General features: G+C 36.7%; 1 protein-coding gene across 2 annotated transcripts in view; it reads right to left on the bottom strand.

The window, feature by feature from the left end:
• The window catches only part of LOC150080638 (solute carrier family 25 member 3-like), a 111,049-nt gene that overhangs the window by 2,808 nt on the left and 81,639 nt on the right, over nt 1-26,602 (bottom strand). For both annotated transcript variants that reach the window (XM_090381816.1, XM_090381817.1), the window contains 2 exons: nt 21,304-21,476; nt 4,040-4,150 (listed from right to left, as the gene is read on the bottom strand). In XM_090381816.1, coding sequence (XP_090237942.1) covers nt 4,040-4,150; nt 21,304-21,476 — 284 coding nt within the window. The remainder of the gene's footprint in view (nt 1-4,039; nt 4,151-21,303; nt 21,477-26,602) is intronic.

The following is a 26,602-nucleotide window of genomic DNA, read 5'->3' as shown; positions in this document are numbered from 1 at the left end:
AGAACTAACAGAGGTTGTCTGTTGGTTGTGTTAGTGATCTTGAGCAGTGTGGTTTCTGTCAAAATGTGACTTATAAAGACTATCACGATATTAATAGCGATTTTGTGGACAGTGGAAAAGCTGGCTGTGCATGTTGTAAATATATGATATTGAATTGTAAAACGCTGACAGGGTGCTACTTATGTTATTTGCTATTTGCCTTCTGAGTTTAATGGTGAAATCTGGTAGTGTCGGATCAGATAATCATAGCACCAGCCAGAACAAAAAAAAAAGTTGAGGTAAAGTGGTTGAGTCCTGTAAAATGACTGAACAAGTGTGTCTGGTTGCTGTGGCCTAATACTTTTCAAATGGTGTTAATTAATGTAATGAAGTTTTATTCATAGTTTTGGTTGTCTGATTAAGTCCCCCAGGAGTGGTGATCGTACCCACTTAGCTAATAGTAAACACTGTATATAGTTTTTTTTTTTTTTTATTATTATTATTTATTTTATTTATGTATATATATATATATATATATATATATTTTTTTTTTTTTTTTACTCTATCCACTATTGTAAACTTCTCTCTTCTATTTCATGTGAGGTCTATCTCCCCCTTATCTTCTATGCAACCTCCCCATACCTCAATTCTTATCCCCACTTCCTTTCCCTTGGGGCTCCCAGGCTTGCCTGATAGCCCCAGTAAGAGTCTCAACTAGAAAGTGAACCTGGCACGCCTCCTCGTGGCCAAGGTTGGGAGTCAGAGGGCAGGGGACCAGGTGTCCCCTGCCCCCTGGCTGCAAAGTCGCCAGTGCCGGCACTCAACACTCATCATAACAAGACACATACTTACACACCTATATACATACACTTGCCGGCCTTCACCTTTTCAGATGCTACATGTAGCGGCATATAGGGGAAACCCTGGAGACCGCAAATGAAACAAACACACCTTGACCTTGACTGTCTGACTTCTGGCTGTTCCCTTAACAGAGAATGAGGTTTCGGGGTTGTCATTTTGCTACTGTGGATAACATCAAAGAAAATGCCGAAGCAGCACTATATGTGCTTATAAAAAAAAAAAAAAAAACACAATTTTAAAGAATGTTTCAAAGTTGGGAAGACGGATGGTGTGTGTGTGTGTGTGTGTGTGTGTGTGTGTAGAAGGAAGGCACTTTCAACTTTAAATTTATATAAAAAAGTTTGTTTATCAAACTTTTACAGCAAAATTCCCTTTTGAATATACCTTGTATTTACATCCAGGATCTAGTCCAAAATTATAACTGGTACAAAAAATAAGAAGTGTTAAAACATGCAAACAATATCAAAAAGTTCAGTTTTGCCAGCAATCATTAAATTCTTTCTCAGAAGTTAAAATGGCATTCTCCTAGCCAACATGACATTATGGGAATCATGGCATAAAGTTAGAACTTTAGGTGGTTATAAAAAGGGAGGTCTCGCTCTCTCTGTCTGCCTGTCAACTGATCATAATCTCCTCAACATACAAACAAAAAAAATATCTGGATCAGTAGTGTAAAGTTGTGCCAGTAAAGTTGAAAGAAAAGGACTGCAAATAGAACATAACTTTAGTACCTTGTCAGTTTTTGTCTTCTTAGTTTTGTTACCACAGTTGATGATCTTAAAAAAAAAAAAAAAAAAATTGTAATGTATGGTCATCTGGAGTCTCTTATTGTTTAGTTTATAAACCTAATGAACTAAGTTCATTACATTTTTCTTATTCTATTTAGTGAGCCATGTGATTCAGCCTTTCAGATTGTCTTTCAATTCTCATACCAAAAGCTAGAGGGAAAATCCTGAAAAGATTTTTGGGGAAGATACAGAAATAAGTATCAGTATCAGGAAGGCAGAAAAATGATTTGGCCTTTAGTTAAGCTTACAATGGTGGTGTATACCCAATTTGATACACCTAATCTTCAGTGGTTCAAGATTAGTGGCTGTTCCTCTCTATCTTCCTAACTACATGCACAATCTTATTTCAGCAGTTTTAGAAGTCACAAAAACACAATTTCACAAAATAATTGTGAAATGTACTGACAAATGAGGACCACTCCTCTGTGTTGTTATTTTTCCTTTCTGCTCTTTGTTTCAGTAATGTAAACAAATGTTTTTGCAAATGTAACAGCTGCTATTACTGCTACAGAAGTGAGCAATTCTTTGTTTTATGGTTATTATATAAATTTTTTTGTTTTCTCAATTATTTTTTTATTTTCAAAAACCATATTTGCTAAATGAAGGAGCTGAAGAAAAAAAAAAGACTGAAATGGGAGAAATCTTGGATACTATCTCCATTACCAATGATAGAAAAGATAATGGAAAATATCAAAGTATGAAGGTGTTAATGAAATCAGAAGACAGATGCAGACAGTTGGGAGGAAGAAAACAGTATCACTGTGAATACAACAGATTATCCTTTGAAGGACAAATTCCAAAAAACTGGAGAAAGACATTAATTATTGAAATATATATAAAGTGGGAAATTAAGACAAATTAAAGGATCATAAAAATGTAACAAGGACCAGATTTAGCATTTATTTCTGAAAAAGCATATGATAAAACAGTTTAGACAATTAACTTCCAGGACTGAGTCTGCACACATTAAAGGAGGTAGGACCATCATGCAATGTGCCATGGCAGCTGACCTACCCGACTGTTTCCTTCTATAAGGTCATCTGTGCACAGTTGTTTCCATTTTGGGAAAAGTGCAAATTAAGGCTGCAAATCAATAAAACACATTTATATTAATGATCTATCTCACTTGAATGTTTGTCACTGCAGATGTCAGAACGGCACGAGGATCTGGAACATGAGGGCTGTAGGCATTCAACAATGCATTAAGCCTCAGAAATGGTTAACGTGTGTGTAATGATTACATCCAATCACCCGACTCTGAATAATAAAAGAACAACTTCCCATTAATAGATAAACAAACAATTTAAAAAAATTGTGAGAGAAGATTTGAGCAAATCTGATAGGATCTAAACCATGGGAAAAAAAAAAAAAAAAAAAAAAAGCTTATTCAAGATGCTGCTCATCCCTCCCTGCTTGATTTGACTGCAACAACCCATAAACAAATTGCTAAAGCAAGGAATAGTGATCAACATACTTTTAGAGACAAAAAAAAAAAAAAAAAAAAAAATTTTGGTTTTCAAAAATTAAAAATAAAAGTGATATTGTTTACTTTATTCAATAGTAAGCAAATCACATTCATAAAAATTTAGCTCCAGCAGATAAGGAAGTGAATGCAGCAATTTTTCAGTATCTTGGTTAAATTTATCAATACCTCAGGTTTGAGAAAAAGGGAGTTGCTTCCTGTTGTACAATACTGGACTGGATTCTGTGCTGTTATCAAGGAGTTTTGGCAATGTGCAGGATTATAAAGTTGACTACCCTCCCCACACACAAACATAAAATCTTTCAAATTGCTAGACAATTAAAAGACCCATCACTTAAACTCTCTACACCCTATATTCCAGATGTTAACTTTCTGCTGCATGTCTTTTCTATAGATATTTCCATAGTCTCTGTTCTCAATTTGCATCTAACTTCACCTCTTTCTTCAAAACCAAATTTAAACTAATTTCAACTAGTTGCCGCAACTAGTCAATAGCCATCCCCAGTTCAACTTTTTTGGCGAATTATCTTTTCCTCACTTATCACTTCTATCTCTGTTCGTTAGAACTATCTCTTCATTTTATGAAATTTCTGAAAATTGCAATCTAGAAAAATTCAAGTCCATTATCAATAAGAGCCTTGTCGTACTATTCAGCAACCCACACACAGTACTATATGTTCTCACACCTTTGTGTTAGGGGTAACCACATAAAAAAAGTATTTTTATTATTATTATTCAATTATTTTAAGTGCGGTAATGGATAGCTTGAAAGTTCGAATCACGTAGATTGGTGCCAGTTGGCTAATTTTGTCGGTTTGGCTTAAAGCAAATTCTAGAATACACCATATTAAAAAGTGTAAATAAATTATTTTACACAAAAAAAAAAAAATATATATATATATAAAAAAGAAAGTAATGTCTGCCTTACCTTTCATGCCTAATTTGCGTGCAGCTTCTAATGCAGTACTACCTTTCTCTTGGTTAAGTTTAGACACTACTGTATCAGCAGGATGAGACACAATAGCACAAAATACACCAGCTAGAGATGAAGGGAACATTAGAATTAAAAACAGGCCAAAATAATGACAAATTTCAATTTTAATTTATAGAACAATTCACATGAAGATTAAAAGAAAGAAAAAAAATTGTAAAGAGGTATTCAAGTGAGGATTGACGCAAACTAAATTAATCAAGGATCACGTTCATTTGACTATAGGTTGGATAAGGTGATAGATGGAGAGAAAGAGAAACTTATTTGACGTCTCTGAGTCTAATCGGCAGCTCCCTACAGATGTCTTCAGGCATCTGCAGTAATGCTGCCTGCAAAGCTTTCCACAGTGCTGGAACAGATGATGGTTGTATGTCCATGTGCCTCATTTCTCTCGTTGGTTATGAACTTTTGGTGAGTAGCACAGTTAATATAACCACTCTCCTCTCCACACTGGGTGAAAAAGGGTCAAGTTTGAATCATGCAGACAGGATTTTTTGGAACTTGGTTGAGAGTATCCATGTGCTGCTCAAAGAATTTTCAGCTCCTGGAAATGATATATTTTATGAAAATTTTTGCCATTTCATTGACCTAATTGTCATAAATTGTATTCTATAAATAGCTTTATAGTCCTAGTCATGCGTGTTAGTTTATATTTTAATTTAGCAAGAGATTTTGTAGGTTACTATTTAATATACGTAGAACCTTTGTAGCATTAATAATTAATTAATAATTTTAAATTTTTATTTTAATTTTAATTAATAATTTTAATTTTTTATTAATTAATTATTAATTAATTAATTTTTGTAGCATTAATAATTTTTCCGCAATTATAGTGAGTGGTAGTGAAGATTCTAGTGTTTTAAGTGTGGTAATGGGTAGCTTGAAAGTTCACATCACGTAGATTGGTGCTAGTTGGATAATTTTATCATATATTGTAATTAACTTAACTTTCAAGCATAATGGCAAAGCACGTATAAATACATATAACATAAACTTGGTAGTATAGTAGTATTATTGCTTCATAACTAGTGAATTGGAGTAGAATTATTAATGCATTTAACCTCTGATTTAAAATTAGAAGTGTACTTATTCGTGATTCTCAGATTACGATGTGAATTGGTTTATTACTTTATCATTTATAATTGCACAAGAAACCACATTTTACTTCTGCGTAAATTGTTTTGATAAGAACATTTGAATTTTGCAGGCACTGTTACTATTGAGTGCGTGGTAGGGAAACTTAAATTCCATCCACCACACCAACAATGACTAACCCAGCATATAGTATTAGTATTAGCAATGGCCACATGGTGCAAGGAAGACTATGACATTTATGCTGCACCAGCCAAGAAAAAATACATAAATAAAATAAAATAAGAAAATTAAATAAAATAATTAATAATACAAGAAAGGAAATAGATAATCTATTTCCTTTCTTGTATTATTAATTATTTCACCAAACTGTCAGCCTCTACCACCCATGTAGGTAACTTATTTCACTAATTTATAACTTGCTGGCTAAAATAAAACTTCCTATAATCCAATCTAAACATCTCCCCCAACCCCCATAATTTGAAAATATGGCCTCTAGTTCTAGAAACATTTATAACCATGAAAATATCATCCTCATTTATAACCATGAAAATATCATCCTCATTCGTTTTACTTATGTGTCTCGGAGTCTTAAACACCTCAATCAAGTCTCCTCTAAGGTGGCTAGTTTCCAAGATTTCCAACCCACATATTCAGTTTTTCCTCATATGGATGCCCTTTTGCCAATCTCACCAGGCGAGTTACCCGTCTTTGGAACCTTTCAAGAAGCACAATGTCTTTCTTTCGATGCAGGCTCCATACTTAAACACAGTATTCCAAGGGTGGTCTTACAATAGCCTTATATAATAGGATTATGACTTCCTCATCTCTACTAGCAATTGTTCAATAAATCATCGATAGGACATCATGGGCTTTCTTTGCAATCTGTCTACAATTCTTGGAGAACTTTGTCTGACCATATCGTAACACAAAAAAAAAAAAAAAAAAAATATGTATATATATATATATATATATATATATAAAAAAAAAAAGAAAGTAGTGTCTGCCTTACCTTTCATGCCTAATTTGCGTGCAGCTTCTAATGCAGTACTACCTTTCTCTTGGTGCCCAAGTCCCTTTCTTCGTAAGGGACTTGGGTGTCTCCAAGTCCAAGTCGTAACACCCAAGTCCCTTTCTTCCACTATCATCTTTAGTTCAACTCCACCAAGTGTGTATAAGTTATTTTGGGGTTACTGTTCTCTAGGTGTAATACCATAAACTTCGCTGGATTAACGCATAACTGCCATTTTTCTGACCAGAAGTCTATCTAGATCACTCTGAGCTCTGCTTGGTGGTGACCATTAACTACTCTACCAATCTTTACATCAACTGCAAATTTAAACATCATGCCCTCTATCCCTTCATCGATGTCATTTATGAAAATCAAAAACAACAGTGGTCTTAATACTGATCCTTGGGGAACCCCACTTATTACATCAACCCAATCTGAGGAATAACCATTTATCACACACCCCTCTGCCTCCAGCTCTGAAGTCATCCAACTATCCATCTAAGAATTTTTTCTGATTCCAACCTGTTCCAGCTTATAAAGTAAACCTCTCATGTGGGACTGAGTCAAAAACTTTGCTGAAATCCAAATAAACATGCTAAAATTATTCCCTGAGTCCAGCACTTGAGTGACCCTGTCAAGATAGCTAACCAGATTAGTTAAACATGATTTTCCCTTTACAAAACCATGCTGAGTATCCTTCAGAATTCCATTTATATCTAACTGATCCTGAATTCCACTCTTGTTCATTGCCTCCATGATTTTCCCTACTACTGAAGGTAGACTGACTGGCTGGTAACTTCCCACTTTACTCTTAGAACTGCTCTTATGTATTGGAGATACACTGGCACTTTTACAATCCAACAGAATAACACCTGAGTCCAGTGATGCTCTCATAATTAGCCTCAATGGTTCAATGCACTCACTTGCTGGCTCCCTTAAGATTATAGGGTATTTGCCATCAACCCCAAGGGCCTCAGTGGCCTATAGGCTCAAAAGTTTTTTTCATTAAATAAACACGTGAAATTTTAACATCACTAATTACATTTTTTTTCAACTTCACTCCCATAATTTCTCATTGACACAAAGGGTTTTTCTTCTGTAAATATTGATGCAAAGTAACTGTTGAGTTCATCTGCAACTTCAGCTGGGGTATCTAATACTATCCCATGTCCATTACATAAGGGTCCAATCTGGTTTGTCCTTCTCTTCTTTGCATTTATACATGTAAAGAATTCCTTATCCCCATTCCTTATCTTTGCCAGCGATTTCTCATAATCTGCCTTTGCCAACTTAACCATTTCTGTGGTACTATTATGGATCAATTTGTAGCTGTTACAGGTTTCAGTACTTTTTATTGCTCTAACTTTTCCATGCCACCTTTTTCTGCTCAAGTAATCTGGCAACTGCCTTATTCACTTGGAATATATTTTTTTAATGGTATATAAGCTTTCAAGGCTTCTGTGATTAATGTTTCAAAAGGTATACCATTATTCAATTGTATTTGCTGTCTGCAATATCTATCCAGTTAATAGAGGCATGTAGCATCTTAAGCCATCGTAATTTCCTTTCCTGAAATTATAACCCATTCCTTTGTCTTTAACTACTGCTACATCTCTTCATCGTCCACTGTACAACTCCGTGATCATTTCCTGCTACTGGTTCCTGTACTGTCAGCCCTATTATGTCACCTGGTTTATGGGTAATGAGGTCCAGAGTATTCTTTTCCCTAGTACTTTCCCTCACATTTTGATACAAATAGCAATCATCTAGTTGATTTTAAAATTTTGTCCCCATGTGGAGTTTCCTTCCCATTTGCTCCAAACAATTAGAGGCAAATTAAAATCACCCATAATAAGACTTTACTTGCTTACTTGCCCATTCCATTTGCACGTAGAGGCTCTTCATAATATTTGCAATCACCTGGCCTGTAGATTACTCCCACTCTCATTATACCTTTGCTTCCAACTATCAAATACCATACAGATTCTATACTAGCATGCGAAATGTCTGAATCCGGAAAAGCTTTCATTGTGCTCAGGCTGCTCTTGATAAGAAGCATGACCCCACCACCCCTTCTATCTTCCCTATCCTTCCTAAATACATTATACATACCACACTGAAACTCGTCATTCTCCTATCTCTGGGTGGCACCAAGTTTCTGTAAGCCCTATTATGTCAGCACTACTTGTCCTAACTAGCAGTTCAAATTCACTCAAATTTTCTTCACTTCGAATTTTATTGACGACACTTCTAACATTACTATATAAACAATTAAGACTTGGTGTTCTTGTATAGTTAACTACCCTGACATACTTTAAAGTTATTTAAGCTGGCTTCCCTGGCATTAGATACCCGCTCATTTGAAGCGTTTCTGCACTCAGAAAATCTTGCTAATATGTTCTGTTGCGGTAACAAACAAGAACTCTTGAGTTATATGCAAGCATTACTTTGACCAATATTATTAGATAAACACATATCTATGTTACCCTTGTCCCCCCCCCAAACTAGCAGTTTCCCTGAACCTTTAAAGTTATCATCAATAATACTGGCAAAAACTCTTAAACCACCTTTGTTTAAATGTATCCCGTCTCTACAAAACAGATTCCTTCTACCTACAAGTGTGGGCCATGCTGATGGAAATTTCCTCCCAAAAGCCTTGCAGAGTCCTTCATATCTTGAGTTAATGCACAACGCTTTCAGCATATAATCCCTCCTATTACGGGACTTGATACTGCCAAGGGGGATGTCTTTGTGTGTGCGCGATGCAAGGAGTGTAACGATATCAGGCAACAACTCGGCGTTCTTTTGGGCCTATATGAGAGCTTGAAGGACAGGGTGGATGCCCTCGAAGAAACTAAATTGAGGGGCCCATCAAGCTCTCAGCTGCCCACATCAACGCCAGAGCTTGCACTTGGGCATCGCGTGACACAGAGACAACCCCCAAGGCAGAATGCGCTGGTCCCGAAGGAACTAGTAGTTGTTGGTGACTCTATTGTCAGGGAAACGGGGAACATGCTTTGTAAAAAAGATAGGTGGAACAGGACCAGGGTATGTCTGCCAGGGGCAAAGGTTGATGACGTTGTAGAGCGAATATCATCTTTTAAGGGCACAAAAGGTGATATAGTTGTACACGTTGGCACTAATAATATTAAGAGTAGGAGACCGGCAGAATTACTTAACAAGTACAGGTCACTGTTGAACAAAAGCCGAGAATTAGGGTTGAATTTGAAAGTGTCTGCAATTCTGCCCAGACACGATAGGAGGGAGTATATGATGAGAGCCTTGTCGATCAATTCGGCCCTGGAAAGATTGTGCAAGGCTCAAAGGGTAGAATTTTTTTCAGCCTGGACTGTACTTGTTAACAGGAGAGATTGCTTCTACAGGGATGGGATACACTTAAATAGAAAGGGTGCAAGAATATTTGCTGATGCTATCGAGGCAGTGTTAGGTGGGTCGGAAAACTGCTAGCTTGGGGGGAGACAAAGACCAATAGATTGACAGTAGCCACTGGCAGAGGTGAAAGAGATTCTTGCACTGCTTCTATTAGAATGAGCAGAAGCCTGAAAAACAAGATGCATGGTATTTCAGAGACTGCTGGGAGCCATTGTGGTACAAGTAAACACATGGGTTGTGTTAGGGTAGCTAAGAATAGAAACAGGTGCAGGTATACTTGCGTGTACACCAATGCTAGGAGTTTAGTAAATAAATTTGATGAATTTGAGGTATTGCTCAAAACATCGAAGGCAGATATTGTTGGGATATCAGAGACGTGGTGTCACACAGATATAAGGGATGCGGAACTGCAATTTGGGGAGTACAACGTCTACAGAAAGGATAGACAGGATAGGAAGGGGGGAGGTGTTATGCTATTAGTTAAGAAACACATAAAAACCAAGGAAGTGAAGCCAGTCGACATCGCTGGACAGTGCAGTGTGGAGTCAGTTTGGTGTGACATAAGCATTGGGAGATCAAAATTGAGAGTAGGAGTGTGCTATAGGCCTAATGACTCTGATGAGTATAATAAGGAACTGTACAGGGAAATAGAGTGGGCCAGTAAATCAGAGTGTCTTATAATGGGAGATTTTAATTTCCCAGATATTGACTGGAATTTGGGGGCTGGATACTCACACACTAGCAGGGCTTTTGTGGACTTATTGGATGATTGTTTTCTACATCAGCATGTTCGGGAGGCAACTAGAGGGAGTAATACTCTTGATTTGATTATCAGCAGTGATTCTTCATGCATGAAGAATCTGCAGATAAACGAACCACTAGGTGGCAGTGATCACAGTGTGCTGAAGTGGGATTTACTCAAAGAGGTAACTACCATTAGGGGTAAAGGGAAGGGTTATTGCTTCCGTAAAGGCGACTACGATGGACTGAGACAGTATTTAAATTCTATACAGTGGGACCAACTGATGATGTTACCAACAGCAAATTCAAAATGGGAAGCATTCAAAGAACTTATCTTGGAAGCTACTAGGCTTTACATACCAACTAAGAAATATTGTTCAAGGTTTAGGCCAAAATGGATGTCAGATGAACTAATGAGGCATATGGCAGAGAAGAAAAATGCATGGGATACTTACAAATTAACACATGACACAGAAGCCTATGATAGATACAAGTTGATATGCAACCAAGTTACAAAGGAGGTTAGGCAGGCGAAGGCAGATTACGAGAAATCCTTGGCAAGGGATGCAAAGAAAAACAGCAAAGAGTTCTTTACTTATGTAAACTCTAGAAGGAAAGGGATGAATCAGATTGGTCCACTTGATATTGATGGGTCAAGTGTTGATGATCCTGCTCAGGTGGCTAACAAACTAAATGAATATTTTGCATCGACATTCACACATGAGGAGTTATTCAGCGAGGGGAATGCCAGAGGTGTATTCAACTCTAGCAGTAAGTTACAGAATCTTGAAATAACTGGGAGTAAAGTGGAGGAGAAACTGTTGAAGATAAACACAAGAAAGGCACCCGGGGTGGATGGGATCTATCCAGTTATATTAAAGGAGGCAGCAAAGGAAGTAAGCAAACCCTTAGCCATAATTATGAGAGCTTCCTTGGACTCAGGGGAGGTACCCATAGACTGGAAATGTGCAAATGTGACCCCAATTCACAAAGGAGGATCAAAGGCTGACACAAGTAATTATAGACCTGTGAGCTTGACTTCTGTTCCAGGAAAATTAATGGAGGCACTGGTTAAAGACGCACTGCAGGATCATTTAGACAAGACTTCAGTTATAGCTCAGACACAGCATGGTTTTGTTAAGGGGAAGTCTTGCCTGACCAACGTGATTGGATACTATGATGCAGTCACAAAAGAACTGGATGCAGGGAATAACTTTGATATTATATACTTGGATCTTAGAAAGGCTTTTGATACTGTTGCACATGGAAGACTGCTACACAAATTGGAGCAGTGTGACATTGGAGGCAAATTGCTGCTATGGATAAAGGGGTGGTTGAGGGGGAGAAGACAGAGAGTGGTAATCAATGGACACTGCTCATCGTGGACTGATGTTATTAGTGGAGTCCCTCAGGGCTCAGTGTTGGGTCCATTATTGTTTTCTGTATTTATAAATGATATTGATGATGGTATATCGGGATTAATGTCCAAGTTTGCAGACGATACAAAGGTTGGCAGGGTTGTCAAGGACACTACTGACACTATGCTTCTGCAACAGGATCTGGAAAGGTTGAGCAGATGGGCTGAGAGGTGGCAAATGAAGTTTAACATTGACAAATGTAAAGTACTACACATGGGAAACAGCAACCCCCAGAGCAACGTATCAACTCTATGGTACAACACTGACAGTGGTAGAGAATGAAAGGGACTTGGGGGTGGTTGTGCAGGCAGATATGAAGTTCCCTGAGCAGTGCAGACGGGCTGCAAGAGTAGCTCATGGAGTATTGTCAATGATATACAGGAATTTTTCCAGCAGGGATAAGGAGGTGATTATTCCATTGTATAAGGCGATGGTCAGGCCACACCTAGAGTACTGTATACAGGTCTGGAGGCCTCATTTCAAGAAGGATGTAGAGCTGCTGGAACGAGTACAGAGAAGGGCAACAAGATTAGTGAATGGAACAAAGGGGTGCTCTTACGAAGAAAGGCTTAAGTTTTGCAAATTACAGTGTCTGGAGACTAGGCACCAGCGAGGTGATCTGATAGAGGTGTATAAAGCCTTGAATGGTTTAAGCATGCTCAATGCTGATGGGATTCTTCCTCTAGCTCAGAATAATCACCTGAGAGGGCATAAATTCAAATTGAGGAAAGACAGATGTAGGATAGACGTGCGGAAATTTGCCTTTAGCCAGCGAGTGGTTGGTTGGTGGAACAGACTTCCATCCCTTGTGGTGGAGGTTGATAGCCTAAATAAGTTTAAGGCTCAGCTGGACAGGTATTTTGAACGAACAGAGGGGTGAAGTGGAAGTGGTTTTTTTTTTTTTTTTTTTTTTTTTGGCTGATGCTGCATAAGCTTGCTTTCTTGCATCAAATGCCTCTACTAATGCTAATGCTACTAATGCTAATTATGCCTGGGAAGAATTGAAGACACATACGAGGGGCATTCAAAAAATAAGTCACACCTGCCACCATCTCTTGGTATAATTGTGCAACAAATGTGGCACCTGCGTGGAATGAAGTTCATAGTGTGCACCCACTGGTAGGTGAGTTTAGTTGATGTAGCATGACATAGAACGTTACTCCAAGTTCTAGGTACGCGGAACAGTACGACTTTTGTGGCAAAACAACTGAATTGTTCCGAGATTCATCATGAAATAATGACGGTGTATGGGGAACAGCCTTTGCAAACAGCCATGAAAAACAAGAGGCTTGTAAAGTTAAGTAAAGGTGTTGTTCTCATTCAGGACAATTCTATGCCACACAATTCACGCACAACACAACACTTGTTCTAAAGTTTTGATGGGAGGTATGGCAACATCCACTGTACAGTCCCAATCTTTCACCTTGTGACTATCACATTTTCGGCAAGCTGAAAGAACATCTAGGGAGGACAACGATTTGCAAACGATGAGCAGGTGCAGGTGAAACAGCAGTTCAATGGTGGTTGAATGACCAAGGAGTGGATTTCTATCATTCTGAGAAGTGTTTACACCAACTCGGTGACTGTGTGGAAAAGTAGTGCAAGGTATGTGCTTTATATTGCATAATGTTACATACCTCAATAAATGTCTCTTGGGCTACAATGGTCAAGTGTAACTTATTTTTTGAATTACCCTCATAGATATTGTGATCTAACTCACTGCATTTCTTCAGCATGGTCTTATATTTGCCTAACACGTCAGATGCTTAATGTCATTAGTCCCCACATGAATAATAATATTCTCTTACCCCCCCCTTAAAATCTGACAGACTGTTGGTGACATCATTAATAGTTTCTCCCAGCAGACATACCTTGGTTCTAGTCCACCTATCCTTATTACAAAAAAATATTTCCTGTTTCCCTAACAAAGGAGTCTCCTAATAGAACTAAGTCCTTTTGAACCAGAGTACTTTGCACTTGGTAGGTTACTAGAGTCTCGAGTCCCTCACGAGCTCCCAGTTACATTATTCTCGAGGGCAAGCACCCGTTCTTTCAGTGACTCAAATTGTTCTAGCAATGCACCAAATTTTAACTTAAGATCAGTACACTCCTTACAACGATGACAAAGAAAAAAATCTCCAGGTGAGCTACGATTATCCAGTAAGTCGACCTTGGAATAAACACCACAGGTTCTGAAAAGGATAAAATCATGACTCGCCCGGAAATCACCATCGGCTATTTTTGTATGAGACATGGTATCCTCTGACGAAGTGTTCAAGTTAATATCTTGTTAACAACCATTGTAAAATTTACAAAATATTAATAAAAGCAATTTTCAAAAAATTATATTTATAATTATTGAAAATCGAACTATTACAAAAAAAAAAAAAAAAAACCTTATCAAAATAAACTTTACAATACACCAAATAACCTCTGAAATCCTGCTCTATTCCACTAATTCCCTCTTATCTATACACCTAATTCTGTTTTTACACGATAGATACGTTCCTGAAAAATACGTGTAAAAAAAAATCGTGTAAAAAAAGACATTGTATTTATGGAAGGAAAGACGATTGGTTCCGGATCTAAAAAATCAGTAAAAATAATTTAAAAAAAAAACACATAAAAATATTCGTTTTAAGCTTATTATTTTATTTTAACAAAATACACATGTAATAATATGTAATGAAAATGTATTAAAGTAAATTTGTATGCATATTAAATGAAAAAAATTCTTCATGAACAAAAAAAATCTGTTTTACACATAACAAGATTTTATTTATTTTCACTTTCTGATAATAAACGGCGCATACATTTGCGTACGACTGGAATATCACTAGAAATGTTGTGGACATGGTCTTCTTCCTCTATTATGAAATTCTTTCTGTGATCTCTTGAGCAAAATCAGCACGAGTCTCCTCTGGTGCTGATGTTTCACCGGTTTTTACGAACGAATTCAGTTATTAATCGTTGTGTTCGTGTTTTGGTTAGGCCGTTATATAATTCTCTGTAAGAGGCTGACAACAACTTCAGTTCACGTTGAAACTTCCCAGCGCGTTCTTCATTAGGGTCATGTTTGACAAAATGATTACCTAATTTTCTGGCCAGTTCCAGACCTTCTTTTATTAAATCTGCATTTAGAACAGGATCATTTTCTTCATTATCACTACGTTCTGTGGGATAAGGGGTCCCAAGGACAACCTCTAATATTTCATCTTCGCTTAGGGCTTTGTTGGCTAACAATTCATCAATATCTTCAAACGATAGATCATCGAATCCTTCTCCACCAATTTTGTGTGCCATTGTAATGATGTTGGGAAATTCGGTCGTATTAGGGATGATGGGATCTTTGCTTTTTACACATTGTGGCCAAACTGCTTTCCAACACACATTTAAAGTTGCTGGTTTTAATTCAGTTAACGCTAATCCAACTTGATTGATACAATCCATAATTGAGAATTTCTTCCACACATTAATGACTGTTAGTGTTTCATCATTCAGTTTGTCCAAAACGTGTTGGAATGTTTGTTTTACGTAGTATGTTTTAATTGTCGCAATTATACCTTGGTCTAGCGGTTGTATCAAAGATGTAGTATTAGGTGGCAGAAATAAAATTTGTACGTTTGGGTGTTCCAAGACAGGATGGCCGGGTGCATTGTCAAGAAATCAGAAGAACTTTAAATTCGAGACCTTTCAAATTCATATAACATCTGACTTCTGGGGCGAAACATTTGTTGAACCATTCTGTAAAGAGAGCAGTGGTCACCCAGGCTTTCTTGTTTGACATCCAGTGAACAGGCAGTTTATTGATATCTACACCTTTCATTGAACGTGGGTTTAGGGCTCGATTTACCAGCAGTGGTTTCAACATACGATCTCCTGAAGCGTTGGAGGAAAATAACAAGGTCACACGATCCTTAGCTACCTTAAAACCACCAGCAGTTTTCTGCGATTTGGCTACATACGTTCTGTTCGGCATTCGTTTCCAGAAGAAACCAGTTTCATCTGCATTCCACACTTGGTCAGGAGTGTATCCTCCATCTTCAATAATTTTTGCAAGTTCCTGCGGGAATACTTTAGTGGCCGATTCATCTGCAGATGCAGTTTCACCTTTAATTTTTATATTAGGAAGAGCATTCCTTTTAAGAAACCCTATCATCCAACCTGTACTCGCAGAAAATTCATACTTTCTGTTTAACTGAGATGAAGTGCTTGGCTCCTTTTCTTTAATCTGTCTGTAAATTCTTAGTGTTGTTTGCTTGATGGCATTTCCATCTACTGGTACTCTTTTTTGTGACTGATCTTCTATCCATATTACCAGAGCCTTTTCCATTTTTTCCTTGACAACATCTCTTGTATATGATGATGAATTAACACTTACTTTTGTTCCAGAACATACCGAATTTCCTAATTGCAGCTTCATTTTTCTTAATAGTTCTTACGGTAGCTTCATGTACACCAAAATGCTTTCTTACAGACGTAGGCCATGTCCAGTTGCAAGACGATCTAAAATTTGAATTTTAAGTTCCAAAGAAATCGCTTTCCTTTTCATTTTGGTAACAGGCGAATTATTCGACATTATATAAGGGCTACCGAAAAATATCTCAGTTATAATTAATAAAAAAAGTATGAAAAATTTGTAAAGTTACAATTTATTGACTATCGGCAAAATTAATAAATTTATATGTGCACAAATTTCACTAAAGATTCTTTCACTTTGAAATAGAACTTACTACTAAATGTCTTTCGAAGATACAATGAACGAATACCGTAGATGTGCACCAAAATTCAATAAAAACGTTGATGATCCATAGATACCTAGACGTACACAAATTGTAAACAAAAGCCCCCATTTCAAAACGCACACACTAGCTAATCTATCACACTAATAAATAGCTGATAATCACACTAATCTATTGGTGCGTGTAATATAGAAATGATACTAATATGCCACAAATAAAAAAAAAATTCTTAGAATTTAGGCAAAAAAAATTCATAGAAATCGTGTTAAATCAAAATGACTCGCGTAAAAAGAGAATGAAATATTTATTTTGAATTCGTGTTAAATCAAATTCGTGTAAAAAAAGTTCGTGCAAAAACAGAATTAGGTGTACTTCTTTGCTATCACTATGAAGAGCTCCACAAGGCATGTCTGCTTGCCACAAATGCCAACAGTCGATATCTGATATAATATATAATGTAATATCTGAAAGTTGTGTATGGCTTCTGGACTGAAGAATTATAGAATATGCTCTCTCCGTGTATTTAAGGGACACTACTTATTCATGGAGTAGGAAGCCAGCTAAAACTAATCAGACAGACAATGGTGTGTTTGTGTGTGGGCATGCTGAGCACATGAGATTGCAGTTTTAGTTTGCCTCAATCAGAAGTTTGTCTTATCCAGTTTTCCTTGATGTAAATTGTTTTCATGACATTTCAAATAAAATTCAATCAAAACATTGTCAATGAAAAAGAAATCGGGAAAGTGAAATATGTGCAGCTAACACGTGGATTTATTTATTTTTATAATTAAATTATCATACGTTGAAGGCCTACAGAAAACAGCTGAAATTTAGAATGGACAACAGTTTTCTCATATTTTCACTGGTGACACGCTATGACATGAAAGTTTCATAAATAGTAACAAAATGAAAATATAGTATAGGAGAATGATGCAAATTATAATCCAATGATGTCTCCACAGGACTATAAGGGCGGATGATAACAGAATTGACAAAGAAATTCACCATGTAACTTGTATTAAAGGATCATGATCTATTATCAAAACCATAGCAATTCTTTAGTAGCTCTTTGCAAACACTGCCAATTAAGAAGACAAGACATAGGTAGTGATGAAGCAGATTACTCAATGTGATACAAAAATATGAAAACATTGTTTACAAGCCATTGTAGAAAAAGGTGCCTAGTTTGATGCTCCTGATAAGACTTCTGCTGCAGTAATCAAGAACACAAAACAAAATTTGCATTCATTGGTACAACTGATTTTTTTTTCATATAGGTCCAACTGCGCTGCTGCATATTAGATGGATTACATTCTGAACTTGCAGGGAGTCTATAAATCAATTGATACTCTGAGATGAATTAGTTACTCAATGGATATGCTTTTTTTTTTTACCATGTGCCTGATAACAAACTATACATTTTTTTCGAAAGGAGAAATAGTCTGTTCCCACAAGGGTGAGCTATAAAGCTGAAATTTTCCAGGACTCAGAGGTTGACAAAATTGAATTAAATGATAAATACAAGGGCTGCTCAATAAAGAACGATCATAATTTTTTATGAACAATTGTACTGTTTCTCCTTCTAGTTGAGCTGCAAAATTTGAGCGCTATATCATATAACAACTGCACAGTTGACTCATGCGCACAGTGTGACCTTGGCAGTCGTCAAGTTTATGCCTGTTCTGTTTTGCCTATGTAACAATTGTTGTGACATGTGAAGAACAGTATACTGCTCACAAATTCTGTTTATGTCTGAAGAAAACATCATAATGCTGAAATGTATGAAATGTTAGAAAAGAGGCTTAAGGTGAATCTATGCTTCCATATAGCATAGCTCACAGGTGAAATTCTTTAACTGGTTTAGAATGTTTAAAGATGGATGTGATTCAATCACAAAAATTAGATCCTGGAGCTCCAACAACTATAAACACTGCTTCTGCAATTGTGAAAGATCGTTGTATAACAGTAAGGCAACTGGCAGAGATGTTCAGAATATCAGCAGGAAGCACGCACAGTATTCTCCTTGATTATTTTCTTGTGGTACATTTGTGCAAGTTGGGTTCCAAAACTATTCACACCTGAGCAACTGCATGTTCGCATGGAGATTTTTCAGGAGCACATTGGAATGGTTACTAAAGATGGTGAGGTTCTGGGCAAGGTGATGAGGGATGAGACATGGCTTCCTCATTTTGATTCAGAGAGTAAGCAGCAAACAACAGAGTGAGCTCTGTTTGAAAGTGCAGACACCAGACGAGCACAAACACAGAAAAAAGCTAAAGTTTTGGTTTCTGCAGAAGTCATCTTATAGTCATCTTTTTTTTTTGACATTCAAGGAATGGTTTCCCAGAATGTTGTGCCGTGTCATACAACTGTTACAGGATCTTAATACAGCACTGTATTGCCTGCTTTGCAGGATCATATTCATCACAAATGCACACAGGATGCTATATGATGACAATATGAGACCTCACATTGCTCATAATGTCATTGAGTAATCAGCCAGCATTAATGTAAAAAGTGTTCCTCATCCACACTAAAAGCACTGACTTTGCACCATGCAATTTTTTTTTACTTCCAAAGTTAAAGAAGGAGCTGCAAGAAAACATTTCCAGTTGTCAGAAGTTATAATGATATCAGAGGTATTTCTCAAATGCATGCCAAAAAATAGCTTCCATCAAAAAATTGTGTATCTACGAGGGCTGATCTTTGTGGAACAGCTCTCGTAGATAGGCAATACAGGTAACCCTCTTATAACACGGTAGATAGATTCCTATAAAATGACGTGTTGTGCGAAACCGGGACTAAAAAAAAGTACAAAAATGGGGGTTATGTTCCAAAACCCCCATTGGGTCTTGAGCGGAGTAGCGGACGATTCTATCAACTGTGCTACCCAAGAGGGCTTCAGCAGTCAATATCAACAAAACCTTTCCCTCCTACCGATGTTGCAATTTCCACTTTTGCACACTGACAAAAATACACTAATTTGTTAACAAAATGTTAACAAAAATACACCATTCTGAATTTCTTGTATCTTCTGCTCTCTTTAAAAAATCAATAATCTGGATTTGTTTGCTTTTGTTTGATAAATCTTTGAATTTCATTGTATGGAACTAAGCATTTTTGAAGCTCCCTTTTGAACTTTGGACTACTTTCATTCAAGAATCTGCTTTCAAAAAATAAGATTCTAATTGCTCGGCTAACTTTATGCTTTCTTTATGTTTTTTAGTGTAAAAGTTGGAAGTTTAGAATTTTCATCTGCACTATCATCCTCTGAATTGATTTGGTTTTACCTCAGATGCCATTTCCACCAAATCTGTTCACCAGCCTCTTTTTCTACCAGTAATTCTTGAACATCTTCAGTAATCATCTTTTTTTCATTTTTTTTAGGAGTACCGGCAACTAAAGCCATGTTACTCTGTGTTTATTGACTATAAATTGCATGTCCTGAGGTCAATTTTCTGTGTTTTGCTGGAAGAAAAACCAGAGTTTCTGGGAGAAAAAAACCATGCCACCCTCACCCACGTTGTGAAAAATGCCCATAAAAATTCCTACAGTCAACGACGGGATTTGAACTTGGGTCTTGAGCGGAGTAGCGGACGATTCTATCAACTGTGCTACCCAAGAGGGCTTCAGCAGTCAATATCAACAAAACCTTTCCCTCCTACCGATGTTGCAATTTCCACTTTTGCACACCGATTCCGTTTTCTGCCTGTTCAACCATATTTTCCTGAATGAACTGACTCATTTTTCCACACACATTTAACATTGACAGTTTTACTTCTTTCGGCGATAAAGCTATGATTCTGATACAGTCCACAACTGAGAAATATTTCCATGCCTCCATTACTTCAATAGATTCAGAATAATTTTTTCCAAAATCCATTGTAACGATTTTCTGATGTAATGAGTTTTAAAGGTGGATATAATGCCTTGATCTTATGGTTGAATGAAAGAAGTTGTATTAACCTAGTACAACTGTGGTGGTAGGAACATAACTTCAACGTTTGGATGACTTAAATCCTTTGGTTGGCCTGGTGTGCTATCCAATAGTAATAAACTGAAATCTAGATTTTTCTATAAGTTCAACAAGCACAGAACGTAACACAGGGACTTCTCAACAAAATGAAATACAGAGATTTCTCGATTTTTGTTTTGAGTAAACTGCAGGGATTCAAAAAGGGTGGAAACGTTGAAAAATTACATCTAACATAATAGCATGGTTTTCCCCACACAAAATTTCAAAATAATGTTTAAAGAATTTACATTTAAAATTGTAAAAAAATTCACTCCACAGAACCATCTGATAGTGAAAAAATTGTTGCCATGAGCCCACACTCTCTCTCCTGAAAGAGTTAGGGTGACTAAAGGTAGTATCATTATACAAGATACTAATGATTTAAAATATAACCTGAAGAATTTGGTGCAGAAGAATAAGACCATTTCAGGTTCTGTGAATGGGTCCATCCAAATGTTCTCTATAATTCTGAACAGATATGACAGAAGGGAGCTGACTTTATGTGAAACAACAATTAGAAATTTCATGATGAGAGCCCTGTTGATCAACTCCAGACTTTGCGAGGAAGAAATTTTTCACAACTTGGCCCGCTGTAACTTATAAGAATTTATTTAATGAAGGTGATATTCATTTGAAGATAGGTACAAGGGTCTTAAGTCATGGAAGAGACATTAAGGGTTTGAGGATACTGAAAGTGTGGGTGTATAGAGGATCCATCCATAAAAACATAATCTCCTAATTCAACAGAATAACTTTAAATATCAAACATAATAATACAAAAAACTTACCTATGTAACCAGCAGCGAAAGTAACAACAAGTTGCTCTGGCTTTGAACACTCATCACGTGGCTTAGGCACAACATGCTTATATAATAATTCTACAGTACGCTCAAAACAAGCAAATTTCATCATGGTGTAAGGAATCTGTCGCATCCACAAAGGAGAAATTCCTTTGTAAAACCTGGAAAAAAATTTAAAAAGGCCATATTTGAAGAACTGTTTAATGCAATAAGCCATGTATTTAACCCTCTTAGCAAAAGCAACATGTGAGTACATTCATCGTGAACCCCATAGAAACATTGGCAATATGCCTGAAGCACTCTGACATCCCCCCCCCCCAAATGCTGTTGTTGTTATTTGGTTTTTAGGAGCATTAGCAACTAAGGCCATATTGCTCCAGGATATGCAGGGATCATTCCCTGACCTTTCTGCATCCTCCGTATTTGGTGGTGACGGGCTTGAACCCCGGTCTAATCTAGAAGCGTGTGCTACGCACTGCTGCTCCTTCCCACATGACTACGGAGGGACCCCTCCCACCCCAAATGCACAGATTATCGAGAAGCAGGTTATTTTTCCTTCTTCCAATATATATGGCAATTTTCATATATTAGGGCTTGCTTTTATTATCAGTCGAGAATATTGCAATAACATTCAAAGTTGCTTTTATGAAAAAATTACCACAGTTGTACAAAATGAAGTTTTGTAACTACTTTTTTTTTTTTTTTTTTTTTTCAAAAAAAAAAATTTCATATAAAGAACTATTGAAAAAAAGAACTATTTTAGCAATAACATAACAGCATCATTTTTTCTCTAGAAGTAGTGAATTTTAGTTGCTTAAAGAATGAATGCTACAAAACTAAGGAAAGTAGCACTGGCCTTCATTTTCAGAAGCAATGTTTAAATGTGGTTTTTCATTGTCTTCATTTAAAATTTCATTTTAATTATACTCATAATTATAGCATACAAAATAATAAAAATCACTGAAATTGAGAAGGGGAAAAAAAAAATCAACTGTTTCTTATACATATGGAAAAAAAAGCTTAATGTTCAGAGGGCTAGCACAGCAGGCATAATGTTTCAGTACTGATAAAATTTACATAATTTTTGAAAAATATTAGCTCCAGAAGTATTACTATACAGATTTCTTAGTAAAGAATATAACATCTGTTTAAAAGAAAGAGTACTTTTTAAAATGAAAATGTTAAATGAGAATCATGTGGCAATGTTCCTTTATTAGATATAATTCTGCAAACAATCATATACAGTGGAACCCTAATTATTCGTACCAACCGTTTTAACTTTTTTTTTTCTTGCCATAACAGAATCATTATTTTTTTCCTAGAAGTAGTGAACAGTTAAATACACATCAAAAACTTGTTTTCATTGAAATGGCAGTTAAGTGACTTTCTACTCTGTATAGACCTTTCTGTTATTAAATATCAATTAAATGTACATTTTATATTTATGGAAAATTAGAACCAAATATGCTATATGCAAAAACAGTTTACACACATACAAACACCCTAATTACTGAAATTCAGTACTGAATTAAGATATGTAATTTTACATATCTTACTTCAAGATAGGTAAAATGTTTTTCAGCCTGGTCTGTGCTTGTTAACAGGAGAGCCTGCTCATACAGGGATGGGATACACTTAAATAGAAAGGGTGCAAGAATATTTGCTGATGCTATCGAGGCAGTGTTAGGTGGGTCTGAAAACTGCTAGCTTGGACGAATTCACAGACTAAAAGGTTAAAAGTAGATGCAGGCAGAGATGAAGGTGATTCTTGCACTACTTCTATTAGAATAAGCAGCGGCATGGAGCTAGGGGAGTTGGGGGTTTTCAGGAACTGATGGCAGTCATCGTGAAACAGGTGGTTATACGGGATGTGTTAGGGTAACTAATAATAAGAATATGTACTTGTATACTAATGCTAGAAGTATAGTAAATAAATTTGAGTGTTGGTCAAGACATCAAAGGCGGATATTGTTGGGATAGCAGAGACGTGGTGTCACAGATATAAGGAATGCAGAACTGGAATTTGGGGAGTACGTGTACAGAAAGGATAAACAGGATAGAAAGGGAGGAGGTGTTATGCTGTTAATTAAGAAAAACATAAAATCAAAAGAAGTGCATCCAGTTGATATAGATGAACAGTGCACTGTTGAGTCAGTTTGGTGTGACATAAGCACTGCGAAAGCAAAAATAAGAGTACGAGTGGGTTATAGGCCTAATGACTCGAATGAGTAAATTAAAAAATTGTACAAAGAAATAGAGTAGGCAGTAAATCAGAATGTCTTATAATGGGGGATTTTAACTTCCCAGATACAGACTGCAACTTATGGGTTGGTCACTCGCACACTAGTAAGACTTTTGTAGATTTATTGGATGACTGTTTTTTGCAGTAGCATGTTCAAGAGGCAACCAGAGAGGCTAATACTCTTGATTTTGTTATCAGCAGTGATCATTCGTGTATTAAGAATTTGCAGATAAAGGAACCATTAGGTGGCAGTGATCATAGTGTACTGATGTGGGATTTACTTAAAGATATAATTACCATCAGGGGTAAAGGAAGGGGTTTTTGCTTCCGTAAAGATGACTATAGTGGTCTCAGACAGTTTTTAAATTCTGTACAGTGGGACCAACTGATGATGTTACCAACAGCAAATTCTAAGTGGGAAGCATTCAAGGAATTAATCGTGGAAGCTACTAAAAGTTTCATACCTATTAAGAAATACTGTTCAAGGTTTAGGCCTAAATGGTTGTCAAATGAACTAATGAGACTCGTGGCATAGAAGAAAAATGCATGGGATGCATATAAATTATCAGGCAACACAGAAGCCTATGTTATATATATAAGCTAGTCTGTAACCACAAAGGAGGTTAGGCAGATTGCAAGAAATCTTTGGCAAATGTTGCTAAGAAAAACAGCAAGGATTTCTTTACTTATATAAACTCTAAAAGGAAGGGGATGAATCTGATTGGTCCACTTGATATCGATGGTTCGACTGTTGATGATTCTGCTCAGATAGTAAACAAACTGAATGAGTATTTTGCATCGACATTCACACATGAGTAGTTATTAAGGTTTGAAAATGCCACAAGGTTATCAAATTGTAACAGGGTGCTTAATGATTTTGTAATAACTGAGAACAAAGTGGAGGAAAAATTGTTGAAGTTAAACATAAGAAAGGCACCTGGGTTGGATGGGATCTATCCAGTTATATTAAAGGAGGCAGCAAAGGAAGTAAGCAAACCCCTAGCCATAATTATGAGAGCATCCTTGGACTCAGGGGAGGACCCCACGGACTGGAGATGTGCAAATGTGTCCCCAATTCACAAAGGGGGATCGAAGGGTGACGAGTAATTACAGACCAGTTAGTTTAACTTCTGTTCCGGGTAAAATAATGATAATGGAGTCACTGTTTAAGATGCATTGCAGGATCGTCTAGACAAGACTACAGCAATAATTCAGACACAGCATGGGTTTGTTAAGAGAAAGTCTTGTCTGACAAATTTGATTGGTTATTATGATGTGGTTACAAAGGAACTGGATGCAAAAAATAATTTTGATATCATATACTTGGATTTCAGGAAAGCTTTTAACATTGTTGCGCATGAAGGACTACTGTACAAATTGCAGCAGAATGGTATTAAGGGCAAGATGCTACAATGGATAAAAGGATGGTTGAGTGGGAGAAGACAGAGGGTGGTAATTAATGGTTGCTGCTCTTCGTGGACTGATGTTATTAGTGGAGTCCCGCAGGGTTCAGTGTCCGATCCACTGTTGTTTTGTATATTTATCAATGATATTGATGAAGGTATATCAAGCTCAGTTTGCAGATGATACAAAGGTTGGCAGGGTTGTTAATGACAGTAATGGCAGTGTGTTACTGCAAAAGAATCTAGAAAATTTGGGTAGATGGGCTGAGAAGTGGCAATTGAAGTTTAACAACTGAAGTACTGCATATGGGTAGAAGTAAGCCCAGAGAAACGTACCAACTGTGTGGTACTACACTTAAGGAGGTAGAAAATGAAAAAGACCTCGGAGTAATTGTGCAGTCAGATATGAAGTTTTCTAAGCAATGCAGACAGGCTGCCAGGGCAGGTGATGGGGTGTTGTCAATGATATACAGGAATTTTGTTAGCAGGGAAAAGGAAGTGATTGTCCCTCTGTATAAGGCAATGGTTGGGCCACGCAATGAGTACTGCGTACAAGTCTGGAGGCCTCATTTTAGGAAGGATGTAGATTTTCTTGAGCGTGTACAGATCAGGGCAACAAGATTGGTGAGGGGAATGAAGGGATCCACTTACCAGGAGAGACTTAAGTTCTGTAAATTGTAGCAGCTGGAGACTAGGCGTCTATGAGGTGATCTGATTGAGGTGTATAAGGCATTGAATGGGTTGAGCACGCCAAATTCTGACGGGATTCTTCCACTTGTTCAGATTACGAACCTAAGGGGGCATAAATTGAAATTTAAGAAGGACAGATGCAGAATAGATGTGCGGAAATTTTCCTTTAGCCAGCGGGTGGTTAATTGCTGGAACAAACTTCCATCTGTCGTTGTTGAAGTTGATAGGTTAAATAAATTTAAGGAGGAACTGGACAAATATTTAGAGGGGATTGATTTGTAATTTTTTTTTTTTTTTTTTTTTTTTTTGGCTGATGCTGCATAAGCTCATACGCTTGCTTTCTTGCATCACATGCCAATACTACTACTACGTATCTTGATTCAGTTCATGTATAAAGATATGTAAGATTAAAATTAATATGCAAATTTTTATTGCACCAAAAGCCTAGCTTCACTGCACCTTTGATCCTTTATTAATACAGGTAGAATGTTCAAAATCTAGATATTAAGATTTGCATTCCCCTTCCCACTTTCCTCTTCAGATAGCACAAAACTTCTCCAATTAATGTTGCTAATGGCAAACTCATTCTCCTAATGATTACATTTAAGTTAAAGTTATCTCAATAAAAACTGATTCAGCAAATTGCTTCTTCAATACATTCTCAATGTACAAATGAATGCATTCTGCATTTGGTGACAAGTAAAATTTTGATAACCAAAAGTTTATGCTATGATTTACAAACTCACAATGCTGACTGCCAAATATAAAATGTGTTCATTCATACTGTACATGAGTATACAAGGAAGGAAGAAAGCAAGCCATAATTTCTAAATTTATTTCTAAACCCAGTATAATACTACACGGGGACAAGAAACCTTTATTCAAAAAACCCCTTTTGAATAACCCTGTATTTTATTCAAAAAAAATACAGGGTTATTCAAAATGATTCATC

Source organism: Mastigoproctus giganteus, chromosome 9, assembly GCF_048544385.1.
Source record: "Mastigoproctus giganteus isolate SK-2022 chromosome 9, ASM4854438v1, whole genome shotgun sequence".
In the NCBI taxonomy this organism is placed as follows: Eukaryota; Metazoa; Arthropoda; class Arachnida; order Uropygi; family Thelyphonidae; genus Mastigoproctus; species Mastigoproctus giganteus.
The sequence above is the reverse complement of the archived record's forward strand: the minus strand, read 5'-3'. Positions and strand labels throughout refer to the sequence as shown.